The following is a 27732-nucleotide window of genomic DNA, read 5'->3' as shown; positions in this document are numbered from 1 at the left end:
AGCATTCATTTTTTTGAGTCCATAATTTTGTTTATCCTTGGTAGCCAGGGGAAAATGCTTGTAGATCATCTTTCCTCTAGAGATAGTTCACATTTCATACTGAACATGGGCTTGGCTGCCTGTGGCCTTGCTGAGCAGTGCTGTTGTGTACTGTTCATCCCACTCAGCTGTTTCAGTTCTAGTAAGTCGGTGGGATTTTATCACTGACTTAATGAGACCAGTTGCACGAAGATACATTGACTGCATTTGTCACTGTGGAAGAATGGGCTCTTGCTAAGCTCCTGCCCATCCACGGTCAGCACGCACCTAGAAGCAGTGTCTTCCATTGCATCTGGCAGTACGTGGTGCTGCTGTCGCCCTCGCTATGTGCTACCAGGAAAGCTCTGGCTCTGCGCTCGGAGGCTCACTGCACAGACAGGTTTAGCCTTGACGGTGTCCTCAGTGCAGTGCTCACAAGACAATGTAGACTCTCCATTAGGCTAGGCCACGCTAAAGGATATATAAATTGTATCTCAACGTACATACCACTATAAAGTTATAGTAGGTGAAATGATTGGAATGACAATAAAGACTTCCAAAGCACTACCCATCCACTTTGGACAAGATTTCCCTACTGCAAGCTAGACATCTGCAGGGATGCCTACTGAAGACTACGTTACTCTAAGACCAAACGATGGATGCGAAGGATGCATAGGCAGAGTTTACTGAAAGTGCTGTAAACTATCAGGCAGCCCTGGAGTGGTGGTAAGCCGTTATTCAGGCAGATCCTCAGAACTGGCTAAGTCAAACAGGTGTCCTCTCTAGCCCACAGTCTAGGCTTGTAGGAGAGAAAAACAAGCAGAGAACCTGCTTAACGTCATGTGGTACCTGTCTGCCCAAAGTCGCAGTTTCTGTAACACAGGATCTTCCCTTTGATTTGATGACAGCTGCTGAAGTGGTGATTTGATCTGAGCAAAACCAAAACCAGAGCCCTAGTGCTGAACTGGTGACCTGCTGAGCATCATGGCATCATCGTGGCATTTATGGAATCTATATGTCACTTTTTTCTCCTGTGTCTTCCTCTCTTTATGCTTGCATCTGTACAGTATCTTAGTCCTTCCAGTGGTACTAGCCGCTGCCAGCTTCAGCTGCATTTCTTAAAACACACACATTTGGAAAGGAGAAAAGAAACAACTGCTAAAAGGGTTACTCAGTGCTGAGGTGAAAACAGTTACGTGGGATTTTGGTTATTAATGACATTTAGGCTTGTTTGTAATTTATATCAAAGTATTGGACAGTGGAAGGATTTTTTTTCAGTGTTGAAATGCGTTTATGTGTTGGTTTTAGTTTTCTGCTCCAAGAGCATGGGCTGTAGATGATCACATGGCAGTTTTGCACTGTTTTATAATAATCACATGTACTGACTGATTTAAAGTCACTGCTTTAAAAGAAAAATACTTGTTCAAAGAGAGACTTGAATTTGAATACAGAGTTTAATGTGGTTTTATAAAGCACAGTTGGGTCGACGATTTGATTACAGTCGTTGCATGTACACGGTTAGCTTCCTGGGCTGCTTTTGGGTGGTGTTTCTGCGAGTAACACAGAAGCTCCCAGTCTGCAGGCAGCGGAGGGCAGCGTGAGTGTGGCCCTGGCCTTGCCTGTGTCCCTTTAGTGATGCCCGAATACGCCAGACCTCAAGATCCAAAGAGATGAGATTGCTGAATCCGAATTCAGCAATGCAGCGTGTCTGGCTGGCTACGTAGCCTGTGTTTCATGGTTGTTCCTGGGATAGCTACCGTAGATAACTCAGCAGCATCCATGATGCCTGTTTCTTTTTTTCTTTCTTTAAATTGTCAGAACGCTACCTTTCCTCTGCCCACCTACATGGAGGTAAGAAGCCAAGAGAAACAAAATTGGAAAATCAGATGGTTTGCAAAGCCTGCGTGTGATAGAGGCCGCTGGTCCAGGGGGGGTTCCATGCAGACCATCAGGTTTGAACACAGCATGTGTGAGAAGATAAGAAAATTCACCTTTCTTCCCCTCCCCAAAACCCTAAACACTGGAAAATCCTGAGAGATGCTGTAGTAGTTTTCAGCTAAAACGAGGCCAGCTGTTAAGGAAGGCAGAAGGTGTAGTTACGAAGGTTAGTCCTAGCCTAAGGAGCTGGTTTCTTTAGGAGGTGGGCAATGGGGAGAGAGGGGGTTTCCAGGCTGTAGTTCAACATGGACATCTAAGCCTAGACCTGCAGAAGTGCCCCCATGGGAGCTCTCGCTTTCCTGCACTGCTGCAGTGGCATCCCCCGGCTACCAGTGCCGTTCTGCGGCTCCCCTGCAACAGAGCAGCATGCAGCAACAGGCTGGTGGACTTCATTTTTTTCATAGGATATTTTTGGATAATTTTGTTTATAGTTCTTCGTAACAGAAGAGGAATTGAAAAGCCTAAGTGACCAAACAGGATTGTGAAACCATGCAGAGACTTACTGGATTTGTATCGTTGCTGGCTGTCTGGAACTGGCCTTGAAGTGACAAAAAACAGTTTCTGAAAAACTACTCAACTCTGTGGGTTAGAAGGATACTGAATCTTTTATGTAGAAAACACTGGGTCCCTTATGGGGCACTAAAGGGCCTGACTTACAGGGTTATACACACATTAACCCCATGCTACATCTTAGAAATTTCCTTTTAATTTGTTTAAAAAAAAAAAAAAAAAAGAAAGAAAAAATAGCTAATTTTAGAGCCAAGTGAAGTGCACTTTGTCAAATGTAAGGGTCTGCTTTGTTTTTGGGTTTCTTTTTCTTTTTCCCTTTTTATTTTTTCCTCCTTTTCTTTCCTCTTTTTGCCTTTTAAAAGATGTGGTTCTTTGTCAATTGCAGAAATGTTCTTTCAGCCACTCACTGAAATTCTGAATTCTGGCTTCTGCAGTTTTTATTGTCTGTGTCAGACTTGCAGCCAGACTTGGTTCTCATTTCAGCATTTCCCAGGTTCTGTTGAAACATCAACCCTTGTTTTGTTTCTCCCCCACCCACACTTTCTTCAAATTCACCTTGTGTATTGTAGCTCATTTGTTTTAAGGAGAGAATCAACAGATCATATTCAGTGTCTTGAATAAATTGCTATATTTTGATATTAGAGAATTCTGTGCGTGTTGTTCCTTATTCTTTCCTGGTTACTTTACATCCTGTGCTGAAGAGCTGGGGTTGGGTGACTTAAGTTGTAACATGATGTCACAACCTAAAGGGTTACCCGACCCACGGGTGTATAAAGGTCACAGTCGTGGATTCATAGAATTTTGTAATACACAAGGGCATGGAGGCTTTATCCTCTGATTTTCTTTACTATATTACAGATTATCACAAATACCACACAAATCACCATTAGCAAATAAATCTGTTAATAAGAAAGGAAATTTATATGTATGTATATCAAGCTGTTACAAGGTATTACCTGCAAGCAATAGTATAACAACAATTCATAATGTAGCAGCAATTAATTATAGCAACAATCAATTACAGCAGCACCCAATAATAGGTGGGGGAGGGCCAACAAGGCGGATATCCTGGTGGGAGGCTGTTCTAGACCACCCAGCCAGGATGAAGAGGGAGATGGAACATTCTACAAGCAGCTGGGAGAAGTCTTGCAATCACTAGCCCTTGTTCTTGTGGGGGACTTCAACCCACCAGGTGTCTGCTGGAATTCAACACCGCGGCCAGGAAACGGCCTGGGAGGTTCCCGCAGCGTGTGGACGATACCTGCCCGCCACAGCTGGGCTGTGAGCCCACAGGGGAGGTGCCCCGCTGGGCCTGCGGTTTGCAAACAGGGAAGGACTGGTGGGTGATGTGGTGGTCACAGGATGTCTTGGGCATAGTCATCATGAGATGATGGACTTTTCCATTCTCGGAGAATTAATGTCAGGGGTGAGATCAGCAGAACCGCTGCCTTGGACTTCTGAAGGGCCGACTTTGGCCTGTTAAAGAGCCTTGTTGACAGAGTCCCTTGGGAAATAGCTCTGAAGGGCCAAGGGGTCCCGGAAAGCTGGACATTCTTCAAGAAGGAGCCCAGCACAGGAGCAGGCCATCCCCGTGTGCCAAAAGACAAGCCGGCAGGGAAGACCAGCCTGGATGAACAGAGGGCTTTGGCGGGAACTTGGGGAAAAAAGGAGAGTTTACAGCCTGTGGAAGGTGCAGGCAGCTCTGGAGGACTACAAGGATCTCACAAGGTTATGCAGGGTGAAGATCAGAGAGGCGAAAGCCCAGCTAGAGCTCAGGCTGGCCCCTGCTGCAAAAGAACAAAAACTGCTTTTACACGTGTGTTAGCAACAAAAGGAGGGCCAAGGAGAACATGCATCCCTTATTGGGTGCGGCCAGGAACGTTGCCACAAAGGCTGAGGCAAAGGCTGAGGTACTAATGCTTTCTTTGCCCCCGTCTTTAACAGTAAGACCAGTTACCTTCAGGGTACTTGGTGCCCTGAGCTGGAAGACAGGGATAGGGAGGAGCAGAATGAAGCCCCCACAGTTAGTGGGGGAGAGTCACCCAGTTAGTGACCTGCTGCTCCACTTACGGGGCTGGATGGGATCCACCCAAGGGTACTGAGGGAGCTGGCGGGAGTGCTCACCGAGCAACTTCGCATCATTTATCAACAGCCCTGGCTAACTAGGGAGGTCCCAGAGAAGATTGGAGGTCAGCCTGTGATGCCCATCTACAAGAAGGGCAGGAAGGAGGATCCGGGGAACTACAGGGCTGTCAGCCTGACCTGGGTGCCTTGGAAGGTTACGGAGCAGATCATCCTGAGTGCAGTCACACAGCATGTGCAGGACAACCAGGTGACCAGGCCCAGCCAGCACGGGTTTAAGAACGGCAGGTCCTGCTTGATGAACCTGACCTCGTTCTATGACAAGATGACCCGCCTAGTGGATGAGGGAAAGGCTGTGGATGTTGCCTCCATGGACCTTAGTAAATCCTTTGACACCGTCTCCCACAGCACTCCCCTGGAGAAACTGGCTGTTCATGGCTTGGAGGGGTGTGCAGTACACTGCGTAAAAACTGTCTGGATGGCTGAACCAAAGAGTAAACGGAGTTACATCCAGCTGGTGCCTGCTCACAAGTGGTGTCCCCAGGGCTCGGCACTGGGGCTCGTCCTGCTTAATATCTTTATCGACTATCTGGATGAGGGGAGCAAGTGCACTCTCAGTAAGTTTGCAGATGACACCAAGTTGGGGGAGGGGGTGATCTGCTGGAGGGCAGGCAGGCTCTGCAGAGGGATCTGCACAGGCTGGATTGATGGGCCAAGGCCAATTGTGTGAGGTTCCACAAGGAGAAGTGCCGGGTCCTGCACCTGGGTCACACCAGCCCCACACAACGCTACAGGCTGGGGCAGAGCGGCGGGGAAGTGCCTGGTGGGAAAGGCCCTGGGGGTGCTGGCTGACGCCGGCTGAACATGAGCCAGCAGTGTGCCCAGGTGGCCCAGAAGGCCAACAGCATCCTGGCTTGTACCACAAACAGCGTGGCCAGCAGGACCAGGGGTGTGATCGTCCCCCTGTACTCGGCACTGGTGAGGCTGCACCTCCAACGCTGTGTTCAGAGTTGGGCCCCTCACTGCAGGAGGGACACTGAGGTGCTGGAGCGTGTCCAGAGACGGGCAATGGAGCTGGTGAAGGGTCTGGAGCACAAGTCTTCTGAGGAGCAGCTGAGGGAACTGGGGTTGTTTAGCCTGGAGAGGAGGAGGCTCAGGGGGGACCTTATCGCTCTCCACAGCTACCTGACAGGAGGTTTCAGGCAGGTGGGGATCGGTCTCTTCTCCCAGATAACAAGTGACAGGACAAGAGGAAAAGGCCTCAGGTTGCACCAGGGGATGTTTAGATTGGATATTAGGAACAATTTCTACACTGAAAGGGTGGTGAAGCATTGGAACAGGCTGCCCTGGGAGGTGACTGAGTCACCATCCCTGGAGGTGTTTAAAAAACATGTAGAAGTGGTGCTTGGTGACGTGGTTTAGTGATGGACTTGGCAGTTCTGGGTTAATGGTTGGACTTGATGATCTCAAAGGTCTTTTCCAACCTAAATGATTCTATGATTCTATAGCAGCAATGAAGTGTGTATATATATGTAATTACAGGTTACAACGAATTTATTACTAGTGAAACAAACTTATGAATAATGCAACAGCAGATACTTAGGATAGGTTAATTATATATGTGGCAGCAAGGACATTGGACATTTCGTAAGGGGCCCGACCATCCCAGAGGTGGGAGGACAAACCAAACCACTCCCAGACATGAGTTTGGTGTGGGAATAATAAAACAACAAGGAGAGTCTCACTTAAAAGGTGATCCTTGTCACGGAGTTTGGAGTCAGCCAGGCATCTCCATGAGGGTCCAGGGTCTTGTAAGAAGTTCACGCAGACCCGTTTAGGAAAGGGACAAGCACGAGCAGCACGGGAAAACAGAGAAGCTCCATTTTGGACAGAAAGTAATTTTATATCATAGAGACATAAGAGGCTGTGGGACACCACCACTTCGAGCAGCGAATAGGTGCTGTTAATTTCTGGTTTTCACCAGGGACAGCCAACACAGGATGATTTCTGTTCCCTCAGATGAATTTCTATTTTGGGGGACTCTTCCTGTTCTTGCAGTTGGAACAGCCAATGGAAGTTACTGGTTCTTGCTGTCTCAGGATGCTTTCCCTTTTTTCCAGACTATCAGCTTTTCAGATGATGTTACCATTGCAGTTCCTTGGGTTTGCACTTACTGAGTGTATCTCAGGATGCTTCTAGGTAGCCAGCTGTACTTCAAAATGCTGGCTGTGCTTCTCAAGGATGCTTGTGGTTCCCAGGCTCACAGCACCCAGGCTGTCAGGCAATTTCTTTCTCAGTATTTCAGCAGACATCTTTTGTTCAGTACTTTTTCCCTTTTAAAAGGTCACCTTTATGGCTGCTCATATCACATGTTTATTGATCAGTTTTATTTTCCCCCCATGATGCATTTACTGGGAACCTATACTGCTGGTAAGGAACTAATATGAGTAAGATTGGGTTGAAGTACTTTTTAAAATTTTCCTCAAAAGGAAGTTTCTCCAGATGAAATGGATCAGACTGTAGTTCCGATCAAAGTTAATTGTTGATTTTTCTTTAGGCTAGCAAGGCTTAAAATCAACCTTGCTTGAGCAGTTGGAGGTTTTTGAAGAACTTCAGAGTATTTCAGCTTGTGCAATGGGGTCGCAGTCATGCCCTCTGGCAGTAGCTCCCACGGGCACCATCTCATAGCTCCTCTCTCTGCCTGGGACTTGTGGCACTGACACCTCAAAGGATACGGTGGGGTTTTTTTAGCTTTAACAGGCTGAATGTTGTGTGGTTTTTAGCTGGATTTTATTCCACAAAATGGTACCCATGGTATTTACTAGGGGGATTTGGCATGAAATGTGAGATTTTTGCTTTGTGACCATGTAACACATTGACCATTCACCCAAGTTAAGGCTGAAAGATTGCCAAAAGCCTTCAAAAGGAATTAGCCCTCAGATCAAACAGTTTTAGGAGTAACATCATCTAATTTTTAGGTGTTTAAGGACTTAGGTTAGGTCCTTTGGGAAAACTCAACATTTGGGAAGACTCAAGTGCTAGAAAAACTAGTACGCTGATGATTAGCATCTTACACCATCATCAAATACGCAAAAAAGAGAAAGCAATGTCCTTTCATGCCACTTGTCTCAATCTGTGCTCTGGTATTTGCACATTAACATACAGGTAAGTCCCTGAAACTGTACGAGTCAAAAGCAGTAGGACACGCACATTTGTTTGGCTCTCACAAGACCAGGAATCACCAGCAGTCTTCCTAACAGTTTCTCAAACTAAAGGAAGTGAGAGCTGAGGAAGCAGCCACAGTGGGGCCAGAGCTTTCACACGTAGTGCTATGGAAAAGCTCTCACCTGCTTCTTAAATAAGCGCTATGTGATGGTCCTATTTCTAGTCATATCATTTCCAGGCATGTTTCAAGAAAATGTGTGACTGTCAATCCAAAATTGTAGCTTAGTTTTTCTTTATTTATCCTATAAATATTTGCTTAGCCTGTAAACTATTTGACAACTGACACTGGAAGCATTGAGCAGTCCTGAACACTTGCTGCTTCTCACTGCTGTCAGCATGCAGTACAATAAAAGGGTATTTGTTAGAGCTATTCTGGGAAGATATAATATTGCAGCATCTCACTCATAACCACTCATTCCCCTGCCATCTTTCTATGTATCATTTCCTGTCAGGGGACATATCAGCTTCATCCATTAAGAGTGCATGCAATCTTGTACCTAAGCTCCATGATAGGAAAAGTAATTTTTAAAGCTTTGAAGTCTCTTAAGTGAAGAAATTACTCACTTGGCAAGGAGTTTATCATCCTTGCTGACTCCCTTCCCAACAGGAAAGAAAATCTTTGCTTCCTTAGAGATAGTTTATTTCTATTTCCTTTTGAATATATTCACAAAACCAAACGAATATGAAACATAACAGCCACAGGAAAGCAGCTATATCCTCTTTTCCTGTTGCAAGGACTAACATCTTCTGCTTTCACAGAGCAGCTTTGGTTTCTCCATGTCAATCATCAGTATCTATCTCAAAAGATGAAGAAAAGCTTCTGCTCACCTCTTTCCAAATCCTTTCCATTAAATACTAGGACAAAGTTGGCATCCTCGTCCTTCACTAGAGTAATTCAGCACAGTAAGAAACACACAAATGAGAATTGATTTAGTTGCAAAGCACTGCCATTCTGCAGTTCCAAAGCTAAGAATTCTCTCTCTAGGTTTCTGAAAATCAGTGGTGTCAAGGAAGCATTCATCCTGAAAAACTCTGAATCTTTTCTTCAAGGCAAAGACAGAAAGGTCAAACCCTTAGATGGGTTTTTGAGACTTTATGTAATACTTACAGCCACAGTGTCCTGCCATCTAGGCTGAAAGGGATGTCATGTACCTGCAGAGAGTATCATCAGTGAGGACACTTAGGGTGGATGGGATCACAGACTCCTGGGAGTAACAGAAATCTGATCGGAAAGGCATGATGTTGCTATCTTTTAAGTCCCAGACAGCAGCTGCTCTTTGGTTTCTTTCCCAGAGGCTAGTTTGGGGAGAACTGTGAGAAATTCCTGCGCAATGAAATGACCACGTCTAATCGTCCACCCACTCACCTTCCTCCACAGAGGATGACACAGGCAGACAGCCTGTGGTTCACTCAGCCCACACAGGCATCCTTTTTTTTCTTTTATGTCCACATTAAAGGTCCAGGTCTCATGACTTGATCAAGAAGTAAAGATCAAAGCAATTAAAAAAAAATAAAAATCAAACCTTTCTAATCTACCAACATCAGCCTCATCACCATTTACGCCATAGATCTCACTAATGTCAGACCGTGGCAAACAAAAGAGAAAGGCCTCTATTAGGTTTAAAGCTATTTATTGAGAAGTGTTTTGTCTCTAGCAAAAGTATTTTATTAATGTAGCTGTGATTTTCTGTCACTTTAAATTCAAACAGTCTATTGAAGGAATCTGGGTATACCAGCTTTCAGACTACCTGGGAACTAAGGAAAAACCCACCTTATCTCCAGCCTCTGCCATATGGTTCTGGGTGTAACTGCATTCCTGGGTGACACGGGGTGTTAGCAGAGCTGAGCTGTCACCCAGAACACTCACACTAGGGAATGCTCTGATCCCTGGCAAGCCGTGCCTGGTGCCTTGAGGAAAGGGCTGTGAGAATGCTGTGCTCCCTGTCACATGAAGGCGCATGGCTAAGGCAGGGCAGGGCCACGCAGTTCCACTGCCACATGGAGCGTGGTGCTTGGTGGAGCGCTTCAGCCTAAGGAGATAGTTGCACTGTTGCTTTTTTTTTTTTTTTTCCTTTTTCTTTTCCTCAAGGAAATTCACTCAAGACAAAGTAGCAGGCAAAACAGGAGCAGGTGCTATCACGTGGCTCTAGTTGCGATGAATGGCTGCCAGCGTTTCATGCTGTCCTGAGCCTTGGCGCCCTCTGAGGGGGCAGGACACTGCAAGGACAAACCAGCCAACATAGCTGGTTCCTTACGCTGGGCAGAGAAACTCCACTGTTTTGAACACATCTTTAAAACATGCCTTCTTTTATAAGCATGATAAAAAAGGTTGTGTTTGGTTTTACACATCTTCAAGACTTTTCAGGAGGCTCACAGACACATACATGGGTGGGTGCCTCTCCGGAGGCAGCTGGAGAGGGATCAGAGGCTGCCATTCATCTCCTGCACCCCTCTCGGCTGTGTTGTCTGAAAGCGTTCAGTGGGTCACGGGAGGCAGAGGAAAGCTGGTGAAAAACTAGGGCAGGACGTGGCTTCATCGACAAAGGTTGTCTTTATTAACACACATGCCATCATCACACTCTCCAGAGGGAGGAACCCATCCCAATCCGTCGTGGCTCTTCTCCACTTTTAAGACCCAGTTTCCTTCCCACAGAAGTGAGAGCTGAAAGTCATCCCGATACAACACCAGGGCACAAAAGGAGACCCACAGTCCCCTCAGGTTACTGCCAGCCATGACAGGACAGAGCCACAGGCAACAGTGAGCTGCCACCTTGCCAGCCTCCCCAACTCAAGATGCTGGCTTTGCAAAGAGACAAGCATCCCCTGTGGAGAAGCTTGAAAGCTTAAAGGGCTTCTTGCTCCCCCAAAATCCGATAAATCCCAGTGACCAAGAGATGAAGGAGCAGCACAAAGTCTTCCCATCACTTTCATCACTGGATGGCTTCCACATGTCAGTGTGCTGAAATAAATATTGGTGATCGTTCTGACTAAAGGGACTCTCACAGCTCCTTGTGGCTAAGTCCTTCTTTCTGCAAAATCCTAATCTTATCTGGAAGTTGCCCAGAATACATCCCTCACTCAACATCATCAGATATTCTTATTTCAGTGGGATTGCTCTTTTCACCTTCATCAGAAGCAAAGGGAAAGCTAGGACAATTCCACTCTGAATTTTCCTCACCCCACACAGGTAAATCCCTGCTGGAAATTCTCCCTCATTATCCTCAATCCATATTAACCTAATACAGCATGATCGATGTGAACACCCGCACAAGCTGGCATTCCCATGTCCTACACATGTATGTTACTTTCACTGCACCATGGAGCTCCTGGCTTGTACACAGCCAAATTCCAGCTCTGACTCCATTGAATGGTTTTATATTAGTCTAACTTTGCAGACACATTATAGCTTATTCTAAAACTAGGGGCATATAGTCATGTGGGCATAAAAGAAACCTATTGTAATATACATCACTAACAGGTATCTTTTCCTAGTAGTTGTTTAACACAGTATTGCATTTTTACCTCTTATTCTGCTTGTAAAAGGTACTTGAAGGGGGAAAAAAAATGAGATAAATGTAGTCTCAGCCACAGAGTCTTGTAGAAGCAAATATGGCTAACATGTTAGAGTCAAGTCTGTCATTGTAAGTGTTCACATTAATCAGTGCTCCAATAAATACAGTTGGCCTGAACCTGCCTTATCCCATAACTTGTTAAAACACACATGATCTATGAGGCACTGATTGAGCCTATCAAATCTTTTTTGTTATCAGCTACCCACTTCATAAAATAATCACTCCTGCAAAATGCAGAGAAGCCTGAACTAATTTTCAGGGCCCTAAAACCTCCCTAATCCTGAAGACATTCAGGTAGAGATGTAAAGCTGTTTCTACCTCTGACACATGAGCATTTCTGTATTAATTAGAAGCACAGGCTTTTCTATGTGTGGATGCCACCTTCGGGTCTCTTTGACGTTTCTGTTGTATTGCACGTGACCGGATTCACACAGCCCTGTAGGCTGCAGTGGGCACCGGCAAGGTCACGCATCCCTTTGGCCTTTCAACCCTCAACAGCAAAAGGTCTTCTCAGGGCTCTCAGTTACACAGCACACACAAAACCATATCCACACCCACTGGTCCTTTCCGCAGATTGAGCCGTGCAAGTTCACAGCTCAGCAGGTCCTTGTTGTATCACACATTTAAACATACCGAGCCGGGGCAAGGGTAGGCTAGCCGGGAACGCACGCTCAACCATGGGGCTGTCAAAGGTCTGGAGATGGCTACAGTGGTTCTCTTTCTAGGTATGATGGTCCGATTTCTTTTCTAGGACTCTTTCAATCTTGTATAGTGTGAGCACACAGAAGCTGGAGAGAGCTAGAAAGACACCTATTCCTGTTAGCTGCATGGAAGAAAGCACCTTAGATTGCTTTCAGGTTTCGTTTTGGGTGTAAAGTCAAATGCTACCATCACTCAGTGAATTTTCTCAGCCTTTAGAAAACTTTGCCTACAAATGCCCTAATGAGCTTAGCTCTTGAGATGTTTAAGAGTTTGATTAGAGAGGTGTGGTGGGCGAACCAACTTTCCATACAGCTCACAGCATACCCTAGGGAATATAAACCATCTGGGAAAACATTCAAATGCATCCCTGAAATTGACTGTGCTCCCTGTTTTTTTCTCAATAAGATTACAACTTCTTCAGCTACCAGCTTCAATGTCCACACAGACGCATGCCTGCTTCTTAAAGGATGAGTGGCCCAGACATCATCAGACCTGTCTTAAAATTACATCACCTACTATGTGGCTTAGTGATTTCCATCTCAGACTACTGTAAACTTGAGGAATCCATGAAAATTAAGAAAAATTTAGAAGATCAGATAACTTTTCATCATGGATACACAAGGACAATTTCTGAATTACAAGTCAAGTCCTGTTATACAGAGGATGGGGGCGGAAATCACATTTAGCACTTCACCTTCTAGCTTTCTCCATGTATTTGGTCTATGAGATCAGAGGAAAGGCTTAATGAGAGGTGTAGTTAGGATTTTGGTATTCAGACATATGGTGGACCTCATAAATGCAGAGCTTTGGTATGCAAGAAGTCTGCCTATTCAAGTAGTTTATTTACTAGTGCTCATAGTTCAGCTTTGCAATTAGCCTGAACATCTGGCCAAATAAAATAGTAATTAAATGTGTGAGGCTGGCAGGTCAAATACAGTTCCATACATCCTCTTCCACCAACAGAGAATAGTTAAAAGTGTTTAAGAAAGTACTACATGATATGAGAGGACACTTTTCCTGGAGGTTTTCATTTTATCTTTGAAGGCTTAAAAGGAAGTTTTGGTGAATACAGAGAACACTTACTGTGTATGGCTGGATTTGATAAGCTGGCTGGGAGGGCGAGGAGGATGTTAAATAGAGGCAATTCTGCTGCACTGCCCTGTATGCATATATATCATTTTTATAGAGATTCCACTACAGCAATTTTATTTCAGTGCATGGATCCAACTGTTTTAATTTTTTTTAATTATTTTTATTCCTTTCAATAAATTCAGAAATGCTTTGTTGAGCTCTAATATGCCCAAAATACAAGAGGCTAAAATTGACAATTGCTGCACTCTCAAAACAGCACTTTAGCTACCTATATTTTATTAGACAATATCTGATCTCTTTCCCTATTTATGTCTCCTCTGAATCACACCTTGCTATTCCAGAGAAACAGCTGCATGCCTGCTCCCAAACTGAAGAGCTGTGTGGCTGTGAAAGAGAGCCCCTCCCACGGACAGTGCAAGGTGAAGGCCATGGACTCTGGTTGCATCTATGGACTGTTGTATTGACACCATCTCTCCCTTGTTAGCCCAAGCCATGTTTGAAACACACCTTAGAAAACAAATATTCAAGCCAGAGACAAGCACTTCCCACATTCATCAGAGCAGCCTACTGGCACGCTCCTAAAAATAAGTGTATTTGAAGCCATCATAGGCTGGAAAACCAGATGCCAGAATTAACACACTATGATGATTATTCAGGCAGAAATCATCATTGAAATGAAAACTGGGATGTTTTTCCATGTGCTGATAAGCACAAGGTTCCTCTCAGTGGACAGTGGATGGCACACATATGAAGGCAGGGTTTAGGTCAGCGTTACAGCTATACTGTCCAGGACATGGTGCCTATAGCGTGCTCTCACTGACCCTTAGAGCACACACTTAGTTTCCTCCCAAAATGAAGCTGGCTGTGGCAGCCCGAGGCTGCCCTGTGACATGTACAGCAAGCACAGACAGTGGGGACAGCTGGGAGATGCACCTCAAAAGCACGCTCCTGAAGGGAAGAGAGGGGCACCCCCTGCAGCACTTGGAGAAGGCAATGCTTTGTCTGAATTGTTGAGTGGTGAGGCAAGAACAAGGTCTGTCTGGGATGAAATCAAATGTGTTCATGGTTATACACCATCATAGAATCATAGAGTGGTTTGGGTTGGAAGGGACCTGGAAGATCATCTAGACCACCCTCCTGCCATGGGCAGGGACACCTGCCACTAGACCAGGCTGCTCAAAGCCCCATCCAGCCTGGACTTGAACACTTCCAGGGATGGGGCATCCACAGCTTCTCTGGGCAACCTGTTCCACTGCCTCACCGCCCTCATAGTAAAGAATTTTTTTCCTAATATCGAACCTAAACCTACCCTCTTTCAGTTTAAAATCATTCCCCCTTGTCCTGTCACTACAGGCCCTACTAAAAGGGAGATGTATGAGCAGAAACAATTAAGACACTTTAAGCTGTGGAGGAATGCCGTACGTGCATCCACCAGAGGCTGGGAGCAGCAGGTAAGGAAACTTTCCTCAAACCTTCTTTTACAAGTTAAAAACCACCATCAGCTTGCTCTGCAATGCCTCATATCACTTTCTCAGTGCACCAGAATTAGGCTAGTTGTCTTTCTTAAGCTCTCAGATGAATCCTAATTTTTTCCTGATGACTTCCCAATAGATTACTAATACATAGACACACCACACGCATCCCAAGGCCAACCTTGAAAGAACAAGAAAAGGAGGGGAGCAAAGCATGGACCTTGCAGGAGGCTACCCCAAGGCAGGGTGCCCCAGTGTCACAGCCCCCTGGCACCGCTCAGGGGCTGCTCGTGGCCTCGAGGGGTCAGGGCTGGGCCACCACCGCCTCTGTCCCTGTCCCATGTATGCCCTGGAGCAGCGAAAGGAAAGAGGAATTAGTTGTTCAGTCCTCTTGCAGGGCCTCTTACTACAGCCTGTCACCTCCCAAGTGCTTCTGTGCCACACGATTATTCCTGTGAAGCCAGAGCCTGCTTATTTGGGTTTAGGGGTATGCAGCTTGGCCCACACCCTAGCATCTGAAAAGGTTTACCAACAATTCCACCTCCGACTTTTTCCCGCTCTTTTGAACCCAGTTGTGATGAGTGTTGCACCAAAGATGTGGTCTCTACTTCAAAAGGAGCAATACAATCTGCTCCCAAGTCCCTCTGCTTTCTCTTTAGACTTAGCTAGGAAACAAATGACTGATGAAAAGGAAGGATCCGGTGATCTGCCGGTATTTCTAACAACTAGGGCAGCAATATAAAGCCATAAACCCACAAAGTTTTCTACAGGGCACAACGTAAAAGATTTGCTACAAACCAACCAGAGCTCTGCAATGATTTGCCTAAATAATTATCCGATCATTGTTTAACACCTTTGTATCAAATGATTAGTTCAAGAAGACAATTTATTTAAAACAGCAAATCAATTCTTTTATGTGCAGTTGCTACAGATCCTGTGTCTCTGGCCATCCTGGGACTCCCCTGAGTAACATGGCAGCTTAAGCTTCAGGTTATTATGGCGCTAAACTTTCATCTGTCTTTAATTTAATTTTTTTTATTTTTTTTACAATAGCTGGGACTGAACAGGATTGGAAAAGAAAGGTGCGGACAGCCAGGGAAGTGGACATGAACAGGTTTTAAAAAATAGATTTTTGTTTATGCCCAGCCATGGCCGCAGGCTGAAGGAAGGGAGGGCAGTTACCTGGGCTCAAGGCACTTCCACCGTGCCACAGACCGAACTATTGTAAACAGCTTCCAGCACAACCAGACTTAAATCTCACTACTTCTACTGTTGATATGAACTTAAAAGCCTGGGGTAGGCAGGGTCATATTTTTTTTTAACTTTCAACCAATCTGGGGAATTGTTTGCATATAGGTACTTGGTGGGCTGCACCAGAAGAGGTGTGTATCTGAGAAGATAAGGAGAATGGATTTAATATCTCTTGTTCAGCAGATGAAGACACAAAATAGAGCATACCTCAGAGAAAGGACTATAGATTTGACTTACTCTGTTTTTTGATGAGTGCTCAGATCATTGAGGTGTTTTTTGCAAATGTTCTCTCTTAATGCACCCGCCCCTAACAGTGTTAGACAAGTACATATAAGGATCAAACTGAATCCATACTAAAAACTAGTTTGAAGGGTTATTTTTGCTTGAACTAGGAGTGAACTGGAACTATTATTCTGAAGTGTTTATAGAGCCTGGGCTGGTCTTGATTTTTTTGTTTTAAAAAGCCTTTCACCTCCCTAGATAAAACCAAACCGCAAATTCACAGAAAGAAGCTAAAAGAAGACTATGTCAGTGAGATTCTACATGAACAGGAAATGTTTGTGCTTCTGTCAAATTTGCTGTCATTAATGTTTTACCAGAGTGTCAAGGCTGGAAATGGTGTTCTCAGAAATCCTAGAGCTGTAATTCTGGGTGAGGGGTTTTATGCTGGGCAAGGCAAGCAAGGCAACACATTTAAAACCCCAACATATTAATAGTCCATTTATTTAAACAAAAGACTCTTCTACTATATGGAGGTTACAAGAGAGATTAAAACAAAATGGATGAAAATGATTCATAAGTAACATAGACCTTTGCAGAAATATTCTCCTGCTGAAAAAGGATCAGGTTTTTATACCTGTTAACACATCTCCTATAAGGCAAATAAACCAGAATACCTCTGTCTCACCCACTCATTTGCTGTCAAACACATGTTATATGAAATTACATCAAGCCATTGGGCACAAACCTAATTCCAGAGTATGCAACAGTTCACACAGTAACGTGACTTTATGAGTCTTGACAATGTGAGAAGTGGGACCCAACCCTGCACCTATAAACTACCAGCCCTGGTAGATGGGAGAGCTCCTGGTCAATCTGTCATCACTGCTAGTGTTACCTTCAGACAACATGCTTATGGCCTCGTCGGTCTGCTGGCTGTCAGTTGTCAGTGCCTTCTTTGAATCGTGGATGTTGCTTTGGTAGTTCACTGGTGAAGGATAGGCATTTTCACCCACAGTTGATGAGGACATCGATTCCCAGGGTATTTCTCTTTTTCGCCATTTCAGGTCCACTCTCCATCCCGTCCAGCCGTAAAAAGCTAATGTGAAGAGGAAGCCTTGCATTGGATTAAGAACCCCCTAGGAAAGAGAAGTGCAACTGGAATTACACCAGCAAGCCTCCATTTTCAACTCCAGCAAAACACCCTTGCATGCATTAACAACTTCCTTTTCGCTGAATGGTTGCTGTCTTTAAAATACGCTATTTGCATGCAAATAAAAATATATGTTGTTCCCACTGCAGGCCCAACCAAAGCAGACTGAAATACCACCACGACCTGTTGTTCCCATATGCTGAGGCCATCCCAGTGAACAGCAAGTACCATGAACTGTAGCTGGTCAGTCCCCTGGTATGTTTTTAACTTTCCCCACAAGCTCTAGACTTTTTTCACTAGAAGCCAAGTCAAATATATGAGAGTAGACACTAACACACACAGTCAAGTTTTTTGAAATAGCAGGAATTGATATGTCTGGATTTGCTGCAGATTCCTGAGCCAGTGAAAATGTCCATCAAAGCAGGATGGAAAAATGGGGATAGACACTGAAAAAGAAAATCTCATGTGATTTAAAAAGAAATAAATGTCTCTGTTCCCAGTGCTGTGGGATGCTTGGCAAGTAAATAGCTTTAGCTGTTTCCATTTTTCTCATGATAAAAGAGCAAATTATTTTCACAGCCAATTAAAAAAATAGCTCAGTTCCTAGACCTGACTTCTTGCACTCCAGGTGGGCAAGAGCAAGGTCCCTGTGTTCACTTCTCGTCAGAGGAGGAGGTTGTATCAAATAAATTGCATTGCTTAACCCTTCAGTACAAAACTGCTCAAGGGTTAACTACACAAAGCATGCTTAGGCCTTACACGTATTTAACAGCTCCAGAATAAACTCTCTCAGAAAGGGAACCTGCAATATTATCTCTGAAAAATCCCTTGACAAATACTCCAAGAAAAGAAAAGAGGATAGGGTACAGGAAGAGGTCAGCATCTTACAGTTATTTTTTGCTGCATTGCTTTCAAGATTTTTCGTGTATTTTTCCCCAAATAATTATCCAAATGTCATGATATAAGATGCAATTATTCTCTATAATAAAGAAAACCCTAGTTACAAACAGAGAAATGCCAGAAAATTTTACCCATTTTACTGAGGAACCTTCCAGAATTGTGAGCTAAAACTTTGTAGCTTTTGTTACGGCAGAGGTTAGCGAGGTTAGAGTAGAAATCATTATAGTGGTCTGTTCTGGATCCTAACATTTGTAGCAATCACAGAGAGAATGCATACTCCAGTAAATGGGAGAAAATGTTGGCCTCTGGTACATTTTTGGTGAGGGTTATATGAGAAAAGCACTCCCAGTAATGGCTCCTACCTCTCTCTTACTTTCTGCTTTTCTTCCTTGATTTTCATAGTGTTTATATCCCCCAAAATCACAAACCACACACTACACTGGTGCTGTTTCACTAGCCTTATAAAAGTGATTTCTAAAACTAAGCAATGTCACAGCTGACCTACCATTATAATCCATGTGATCAGTGCAGCACTTCTGATGTTTTTCAGGGGCATGTCATTGATATCTGGCTGCATTTCAAGATAGAACAAAAGGCTCTCGTTGATGATATTGGATGACCAGCTATTGTGGGATTAAAGAAGAAGGCGAGAGTTACATATATATGTGTGTGTGCTTATCTATATATAAAATATGTTTTACCTTCAAATTATAGAAATTAGGAACACTAATACAGAGAGTAAGATTTTTTTTAATGTTGAGTCTCAATCTGAAGGCACCAGTAGGTCTCTGAGATCATGATCAAAAAGCAGACACTTACCTACTACACAAAGAAATACTAGACAAAGAAAACATCATAACAAAAAACCAAACCAAACCAAAACAACTTGATCATTCGAGCTTACTGCAGAATAGTAAACTGTAGGATAAAATTGAGATGATAAACAGCTGTGATCCATAATGGGAGCATAGAATCATTTAGGCTGGAAAAGATCAAGTCCAACCATTAACCCAGAACTGCCAAGTCCATCACTAAACCATGTCACCAAGCACCACTTCTACACATTTTTTAAACACCTCCAGGGATGGTGACTCAGTCACCTCCCAGGGCAGCCTGTTCCAATGCTTCACCACCTTTTCAGTGTAGAAATTGTTCCTAATATCCAATCTAAACATCCCCTGGTGCAACCTGAGGCCTTTTCCTCTTGTCCTGTCACTTGTTATCTGGGAGAAGAGACCGATCCCCACCTGCCTGAAATCTCCTGTCAGGTAGCTGTGGAGAGCGATAAGGTCCCCCCTGAGCCTCCTCCTCTCCAGGCTAAACAACCCCAGTTCCCTCAGCTGCTCCTCAGAAGACTTGTGCTCCAGACCCTTCACCAGCCCCGTTGCTGGTGTCTGGACACGCTCCAGCACCTCAGTGTCCCTCCTGCAGTGAGGGGCCCAACTCTGAACACAGTGTTGGAGGTGCAGCCTCACCAGTGCCGAGTACAGGGGGACGATCACACCCCTGGTCCTGCTGGCCACGCTGTTTGTGGTACAAGCCAGGATGCTGTTGGCCTTCTGGGCCACCTGGGCACACTGCTGGCTCATGTTCAGCTGGTGTCAGCCAGCACCCCCAGGGCCTTTCCCACCAGGCACTTCCCCGCCGCTCTGCCCCAGCCTGTAGCGTTGTGTGGGGCTGGTGTGACCCAGGTGCAGGACCCGGCACTTCTTGTGGAACCTCATACATGCTGACTTCTTTCACTTGTATCTCAAAAGGGCAGTGCTCACAGGTACAGAAACCAAATATATGCATACATGTTGTAAAAGGCTGCAGCAACTCCAGCTGGAGTTAGAATTTCAGGGTTAGATTACAGCAGACTTTCAAAATGTGCATTAAAAAACTATAAAGTAAAACAAAATTTGAGTTAAAAACCCTTAAAATGCTATCAAATATTTGGAATAAAGGAAATTTCTGTTTCTAAACAAGAATGAGCATAATCAAGCTTCACTCTGTAAAAGTTACTGAGGGTATTTTATACTAAATAAAGGTTATCACAAACAGCTGTAATTCCTTATGACTTCTAAACAGCTGGACCAGCATTTCTTTATAGTTCTACTGAAGCTTCAGAAAGGAAACCATCCATGTCATGCTTTCTAAAGGGGTTTATATATGTCCTTCCTGCAAGTACATTTTTATCACAATGTAAAACCTCCTGCTCTCTCCTCCCAGATCTGCAGGCACCTCTTCTACCCCATGTTCCCCGAACGTGCTGTCTTTGATTAACTCATCTCATATTTGACTTCTAGGATGGAAGGGAATCTTCCCTAAGCTTCAGAAATGGGACTGCCTCAGTCTTTCCCTACAGTAACTTTTTAGTGTTTTTATACTCTAAAACTGATGTTTTATTAGGAGAACAAAATCCAAAACTAGAGCTGTGATTCTTTTCTTAATAGGAAAATCCAGAATGAGGCAGAATGGAAATACACAAATGTCTCCGCTGCGTCCATGAGGAATTGGTCCTTTCTTTCCTTCCTGCTCCTAGACCAGCAAGCTGGCCACCATTCCTTAGGTTGCAACACATTTCTGTGGTGCCTCTGGGCTTTTTCTTTTCACAGCCCTGGAAGCTTGGCTAAACCTCTGCTCCTCATTTCAGCAGTTTCCAGGAAGCCATGCTGCAGAATCCTTCACTGCTGTTTCTCATCCCCTCCCCTGCTGGCTACCCCACCCTTCACACTAGAAACCTCTCTCCCAAGCCAAGTGCACTCTGTTATTCCTCAAAAAAAGATAATAAAATCCCTCCAGAGCACTCCAGTATACAGCAGCCAGGAGAAGAGGAAACGGCAGTCTTTCTCCCTGCTCGGCCTTTTAAAGCAATGCAACGTGCATTGATGAGCCTGTGTATAAAAAGTTATGTAGTAGTAAAGACTGTTAAGTTTTGGCAAGTAAGTTAGCTGCTCCCGGACCATTTTCTTCCTCCCACTGTTGTGCTACCCACATATGTAGTAAACACTTCACAGTAGTGACTGCTTCTTGCTCGGTCATTGCACAGGCCTTTGTCAAGTGGCTCACCACTCCTTCTGGTGCCTTTATTGCTGTGTGATAATTGTGAAATTGCAGTAAAAACTGTTTTCTCCAAAAGCAGGCCCTATTTCAGCTCGTTTTTGCTGTGTACATCTAGTGCCTCCAGTTCCAGTTGCCAATCCATAGTCTTTCATGCTGAATGGTACTGCTGGAGCAGCGGGGCAGGGATTTTGGGATAAGGTGTGTACCCTCCCTTGTTCCTTCCCTCCTCTCCTCCCTCTCTCTTTCCTGTCCTACCCCAAAGTACTATTTTCATGGAGGAAGATAGAATATTTAAAAAAAAAAAAAAAAAAAGATTAAATTATCAGAACTTTCACACACAATCATATGGAGATTTCTTTTCCGGCATATAACCCTGTATTTCCAGTCAATAGCCATGCTTTTTTCACACACTTGGGATCTGCAGACCACAGAGGTGGCTGTACTATATAATCATAGTCAGGGGCATGAAGCCAGTTTTAGAAGCATGTTTATTGTAGGTTTTCAGTAAAGTATTTGGTGACAAGAGGCTCTGAGAAATCTCGCATATAGAAGGCTGTCTGTCAGCCCACGGTGCTGAGGAGCTGCTGTTCGAGACAGCTTTAGTCTATGCCCACAGTTTGGTTTTGGGGTTGTTGGGTTGGGTTTTTTTTGCCATTGTTCCTTGGGGTTATTGTTTTCCTGTTGGTTAAACATTTTTATCATTTCCTCGCAGCCTTGTGATGCTACATGAGTGATTCAGCTACTTTGTGAGCTAGTTTAGAACTACTTCCTTAGACACCTCCCCTTCCAAGCATAAAGACAAACATATGAAGCAACCTGTTAGACTCTATTCTTGTCCCTGACCCTCTCCAACTGGGAAAAAGGCAGTTTAAAACAAAATGCACCTCTTACCAAATAACGAATACCAGCATAATTTTGAAGAAGCGGATCTGGATCTCTGTCCCCAGACGTCTTTCGTTCTCTGTGTAAATCCCCTGCCTCCCTTTCAGCAAGGAGGCAACTGGAAAGTATACAATTATGTTCATTAATATATGTGTATTTTGTTAGTTATAGGCACAAGGACCAGAAGATAGATGTCCGTGAAGAGGGAACAGAGGAACAGATGGATTTGCCTCCAGCAGCAGTTCAGAAGCTGGAAGGACCATCATCAAGGAATCTCACATATAGCCTAATACCAAAGGGAAAGAAGTACACTCATTATGGATTCCTAAAAGGAGTGATATTCCACTAGCTGTTTTTCATTTCCTCAGTCCCACTGAAAATAGAAAATAGTATGGTCAACGTACTTTTATTTTATAACAAAAGGCGGTAGTTAAAACTTCTAGGTAATGTGTCATACCGTGATATATTTGTGATGCGTTTAGACTAAAATAGAATATCCTATCATGCACATTATAATTCATTGTGCACTTGACACAGCATTGGCTACACCTCTAAAACTTGAAGGTGTAATGTCAGCAAAAATAGACAGTTATGCCACATGCTGTTCAGCTATGACAAGGGATATACATATGCACAGAGACAAATATACTCAGTGTATTTTCCCATAAAAAGCAACTTTTTAAAGGAAAAACTGTTCTTTTGAAAATTAGTATCACTGAGGGATGCAGGATAGATGGGATGGAGACTGAACTGAGAATGCAAGGTCTTCTGTTACTGTTTTTATATATTCAGTGTGTAGATGGTATGTATGAATTCAGGTACAGCAAACATCTAGCACCAGTAATATTCCATGCAAAGAATGCATTGAATCTGTGGCTTTTTTCAGTCTCATTTCTTCAAAGCACTGGATAATAAAATAGATGGGAAGTTCAGGATCCCATCTGAGTTGTGCACAATTCCCATTTGTTTCAGAATGTTTTCAGAATGTCAGAATCAGGAGTGACAAAATTCCGATCAGTTTTTATTAGGTTTTTTAGCTCTCACCAATATTCTCTTTAAACCAGAAGATGTTACATTCCAAAGTCCAGGTTGGTACCAATACTACAGTAGAGTTAAGCATCCACTATACACTGCCTCAAATACTTCAAATTAAGAGTAACTTAGTAACACAGAAACAACTTTGCCAATCTGTAGTAGAGCTTTATAACAGCATAGCTTGAAGATGTCATCAGAGTGTGTCTCTAGGGCAAATTTCCCATTAAGATGGTATCTTCATTTCAATAGGCAAATTCCTCCCACCCTTGGCTGTATCTTTATGATTTAATGAGGAGCTATGCCACACCACTGAATACACAGGCATGACTTTTTACAGTATTGGCACTTGCTCAATAACACATATTGATTGATGCTGGCCACTGGGAACATACCTGCTGACACTGTCCTCCTAAACAGGATTGGGTTGACCACCAGGACTAGCAGGAGTGGGGCATAGGTTGTGATGTAATGTGGGATTGCATGCTCCAAGCCATCTTCACAGCTGAGAGAAATCATTAACAGTTTATGCTTCCCTCCCTCTCCACCCCCCGCAATAGCTGACAGTTCTGGCTATTCTATGTCACCTTTACCTTAAAAAAAAAGAAAAAAAAAAAAAAAAAAAAAAGAAAAAGAAAAAAAAAAAGAAAAAAAAAAGAAAAAAAAAAAGAAGCAAACAGATGTGAAACTTTTAATTCACAGACCCTCACCACCAGTTCACATGGCAGACAAAGTTGATTTTTTAACATGCACTGTCTGTGCATTTTTTTCAAATTTAAAGGAACAAATACAAAGCTAAAACCAGGAGTGGGAGAACAGTGGCTCATAGCAGAAGGTGTATCACAGCCCTGCAGCATGTCCAAGTGCCTGCGTTGTCTGGCACGTTTCTTCAGGGCCCCCTGAAACCCAGGCAGGTATTTCTAGAATACTCCACTGACTCAGTGGGACACATTTGTCAAAGATCAAAAAAGCTCAACATTTGGATAGCTGTCTCTAAAGCTGACCAAAAGACATTCAAATGACCAGAGAGTGCTATGATTTCACAGTCTGTTCGCAGAGCCCTGCTTACCTGGAGAGAGAAGGGTAGTAAAGCAGTGTGATTCCCTCCACGCAGAGCATCACCGCAAGGCCCCATGTCATCATGTGGTACAGCACAATCGTACTGCAGGCACCAAGCAGGACAGGCACAATTAAAGATACCAAACCTTACACTTTCCACGTTGCAACATAAAAATAGGACCCTGACTGAAACAGAGCTTTACAGTTTATGAAATGGTGCAGAACAACACTGGCAGTACGTTACACTAAGGAAATGGGGGGTGGGGGTAGCTTCAGAAAAGGGATGAGCCAAAGCAGTTGTTCAGGCTTGCACACAGAAGTCCTGTGTCCTCCAGCCTGTAGGATAGAAAGCCTTTCTCTTATCCCCAAGTCTCCAGAAGGAACCCCTACACCCTTAATTTCTCCTGCAGAGAGAAAATTAGATAAAAACTTAAGAATGGAGCTAAACAGTCAAATAATCAACCATTTCTGTAACCTGCAGAGAATGATGTTTAACTTTCAGAGTTGAATACTGCTCCCATCTTAGGGAGATTCAGATCTCTGTGTGTAGAAAGTCTTTTGTTCGCTCTGAACTTAGAGTCAATCCCAAATACACTTGATTTTTTTTGTGGGATGGAGCAAGGAGGTAAGGCCCAGTCATTTCAGACTATAACTATGGGACTTCACAAAATCAGGTTTATCCTCCACAAACTGAAGATAATTCAAAGATCCCCATTTTGATAACATCTGTGAGGTGAGCCATGTCTCCAGGACCCGAATGCTCAATACTGTCCGGGAACGAAGTCACATAATTCCTTGTTTAGCAGTAACAACTGAGGGTCATTTTGCACATGTAACAACCAATTTAGAAACAACTCATATTTTCTGTGTGGCATTAAAGCACGGTATTTTCCAAAGTGTTAAGTTTCTTCTGTTACAGGTGTTGCAGAAAAATGTATAGTAAATACATATTGTTCTTAAAAACTTTACAAATGTGATCAGAAGCATAATAATGATGACACTGAGAAGTGGATATAATAGAAAATCTGAGAAAAAAAAAAACACCTGTATGAAATTCAGCACTTTCCCTCTCCCACTTTTTTACTTTCAGGATAACACTTTTTTTTTTGCCACAAGAATCAATTTCAGGTACGGAATAGGGACAGAAATAGTTATCTCACTGCAATAAAGTTTACAGGGCCCTATCTGCTCCCTATTTTTCCAAGGTTAAATGAATTCAGTTACATTTAAATTCCATTTGAACATAAACAGAGCACTGCCCTCGCAATTTAAACACTTAGCACACCACTTACCCGTATCATTACCCGGTAACCACATGAACATCAGGTGTTTGTACAAGCTTCACTTACACACTTAGATAGTTGCAGACAAACATGGACATACAGTGTTGGAAGGAAAATAATAAATGCAGAGCTTTAACTCTGGTACCTCAGTCCAGCTGATCTTCTTACCACCAAGTAAGAATCAACGGCATAGCAAAACAACCACCAGAAGCCAGCGCTATATAATAGCTGGATCCACATCTGCAGGGAGAAAAATGCCAAATGTCACAGCTGCTTCTCAAGTACCACTGGGGACAGGGAGGGGACACAATCCTTTGGCCTCGTGATTTGTTCTTTAAATGTGTGTATTTTCAGCTGACGTTATAAAGTATGAAATCTTACTCAAACTCACAGGAACAGCATTGCTGTAGCCAGCGGGTCAAGTCATAGGTGAACTGAACAGCATTTGCTTTCACAGCTTACTCTGTTGCTTTGAAAACCTGTTCTGTTATTTACCTCTCCAGTCCTAATCCTCAGTATCGTGAGTGAAGCCTGAAGAAATTTATATTGAGGATGTTTTAATTTTAGGTTAAAATTTTAGTGGTTACTCAGTAGCTGAGGCATGAAAATATAACTGAGGCCAGGCATCACCACAGTGTGCCTGTGTATCATGGGTTCTGCATGTGACCAGCGTTTTCTCCATGCACAAGAATCCAATTCAGGGAATGCTTATTAAGAAAAAAAGTTATTAACAAGAATATCACTCACCCTCTGGGAAAATTATCTATCCTGAACTCCCTGACTGATTTCTTCAAAAACTATCCAAAGGAAACAGGTTCAAGTCAAGTTAAATTCCACAGTGTTCATGGGCTGACCCTATGCATTTTTCCCATGAGCCTATATAAGATAAGTGAATTTTCTTTGCCACTGTTGATAAATTCCAATTTTCTTCCCCATAGGAGCTGGCTCTTTGTAATAGTCTGGAACTATTTTAATATTCAAATTACCTTCCCTCCAAGCCTTCTTTCAGTTCTTATCTGAATATCGTTTACCACAGCACCATAGTAGCATCATTTTACAGCTGGAAACCAACATACTTGTTACTGAGCCAAATGTCAGTGAATAGAGATCTACCATTCCTTCCTCCAAAATGCAAAACAAGCTGAGGAATATTTCCTTTCACCATGGGTGTAGAACCTCCTTCTAGTCATTTGCAGCATGAATTATTCACTCTTTAATTCAAACACCACGACATTTTCCTAGTGCACAGGAGCCAGAAAATAAAACTCCAGTCTTCCTTCTCATGCACTTTACCCACAGCACTCAGCATGTAACTTTTTTTTAGTACAGTAACTTCTGCACTTTTACACATTTCCTGCAGTTGAAAAATGCACAGTTTACTACACATACATACGCATACAAAAATAAACTGCAGGGTCTTTCCACACAGAAAGTCCAACACAGACAAGACTGTCTCCAAAAATAATATAAATCAGACGCACTTAAAACTAAAATCTTCATATGCTATCTCACCGTTCAGCAAAATGACACATCTTGCTACAGTGCCTGAGAGGGTACCCCTCTGCACATCAGAGGGTGTTATTCAAAGGAGATGCCTAAAGGCCTCACTATTTGGAGTTTGTATTGGCTTGTGGTTAAGTGAAATAAACCAACAGTACTTAAAGAAAAATAAAATAGAATCAGAAACAGTTTATGAACTCACACAAGAATATGTTAAGGGAAGTGAGTAGAAGGAGAGTTATTTTTCATTCCAGTATAATTAAAACTAAATTTAGCAAATGACTCAAATTACACCACTCTGCTGGAGCCCAAGAAAGGCAAAATAAAAATTGTGGTAGACCACTATGCTGCTCACCATCTAACCTGAGATCCAAGTGAAAAACGAACAGTCTGCATACAGTACTTTGTCACTGTTTAACAATAGTGGGGTTTGTGATAAAAGTTAGAAAGGGAAATTTAAGACATAGGGAAATGTGAGGTTTTTTAATAGGATGTTCTTGCTACAGGATATCGATGTTGGTGGTTTCCTCTTCCTCAAAGAAAAAAATCATTATTCGCATCGAATAAGCAAAACTTAAACGTGTACCATGGAATTGAGAATCGACAGATGCATACAACTTCTATGGCACAACACTATCGTGTCTGAAATTGTCATTGTATAGGCATACAAGGTACAGTGAGTTTGATTTGGCACATGCTGTTTTATTTAAAAAGTACTGGAGATGAATAATTTTTTTGTGTGCAGCATATCTTCTTCTATATTGTAAACCTGGAATTGTAAAGCTAACACTAATTAT

The 27732-nt window shown here is 43.3% G+C and overlaps 1 protein-coding gene across 1 annotated transcript in view; it reads right to left on the bottom strand.

The window, feature by feature from the left end:
- Nucleotides 1-2676: 2676 nt before the first annotated feature.
- The window catches only part of GPR143 (G protein-coupled receptor 143), a 37854-nt gene continuing 12798 nt past the window's right edge, over nt 2677-27732 (bottom strand). Inside the window, exons 3-8 of the mRNA XM_080376938.1 lie at nt 25581-25675; nt 24163-24255; nt 23489-23598; nt 22071-22179; nt 18640-18757; nt 2677-17220 (exon numbers count right to left, since the gene is read on the bottom strand). Coding sequence (XP_080233064.1) covers nt 16921-17220; nt 18640-18757; nt 22071-22179; nt 23489-23598; nt 24163-24255; nt 25581-25675 — 825 coding nt within the window. The 3' untranslated portion in view covers nt 2677-16920. The remainder of the gene's footprint in view (nt 17221-18639; nt 18758-22070; nt 22180-23488; nt 23599-24162; nt 24256-25580; nt 25676-27732) is intronic.

The sequence above is a fragment of the Falco punctatus genome (genome assembly GCF_963210335.1).
Source record: "Falco punctatus genome assembly, chromosome: 2".
NCBI lineage: Eukaryota > Metazoa > Chordata > Aves > Falconiformes > Falconidae > Falco > Falco punctatus.
The sequence above is the reverse complement of the archived record's forward strand: the minus strand, read 5'-3'. Positions and strand labels throughout refer to the sequence as shown.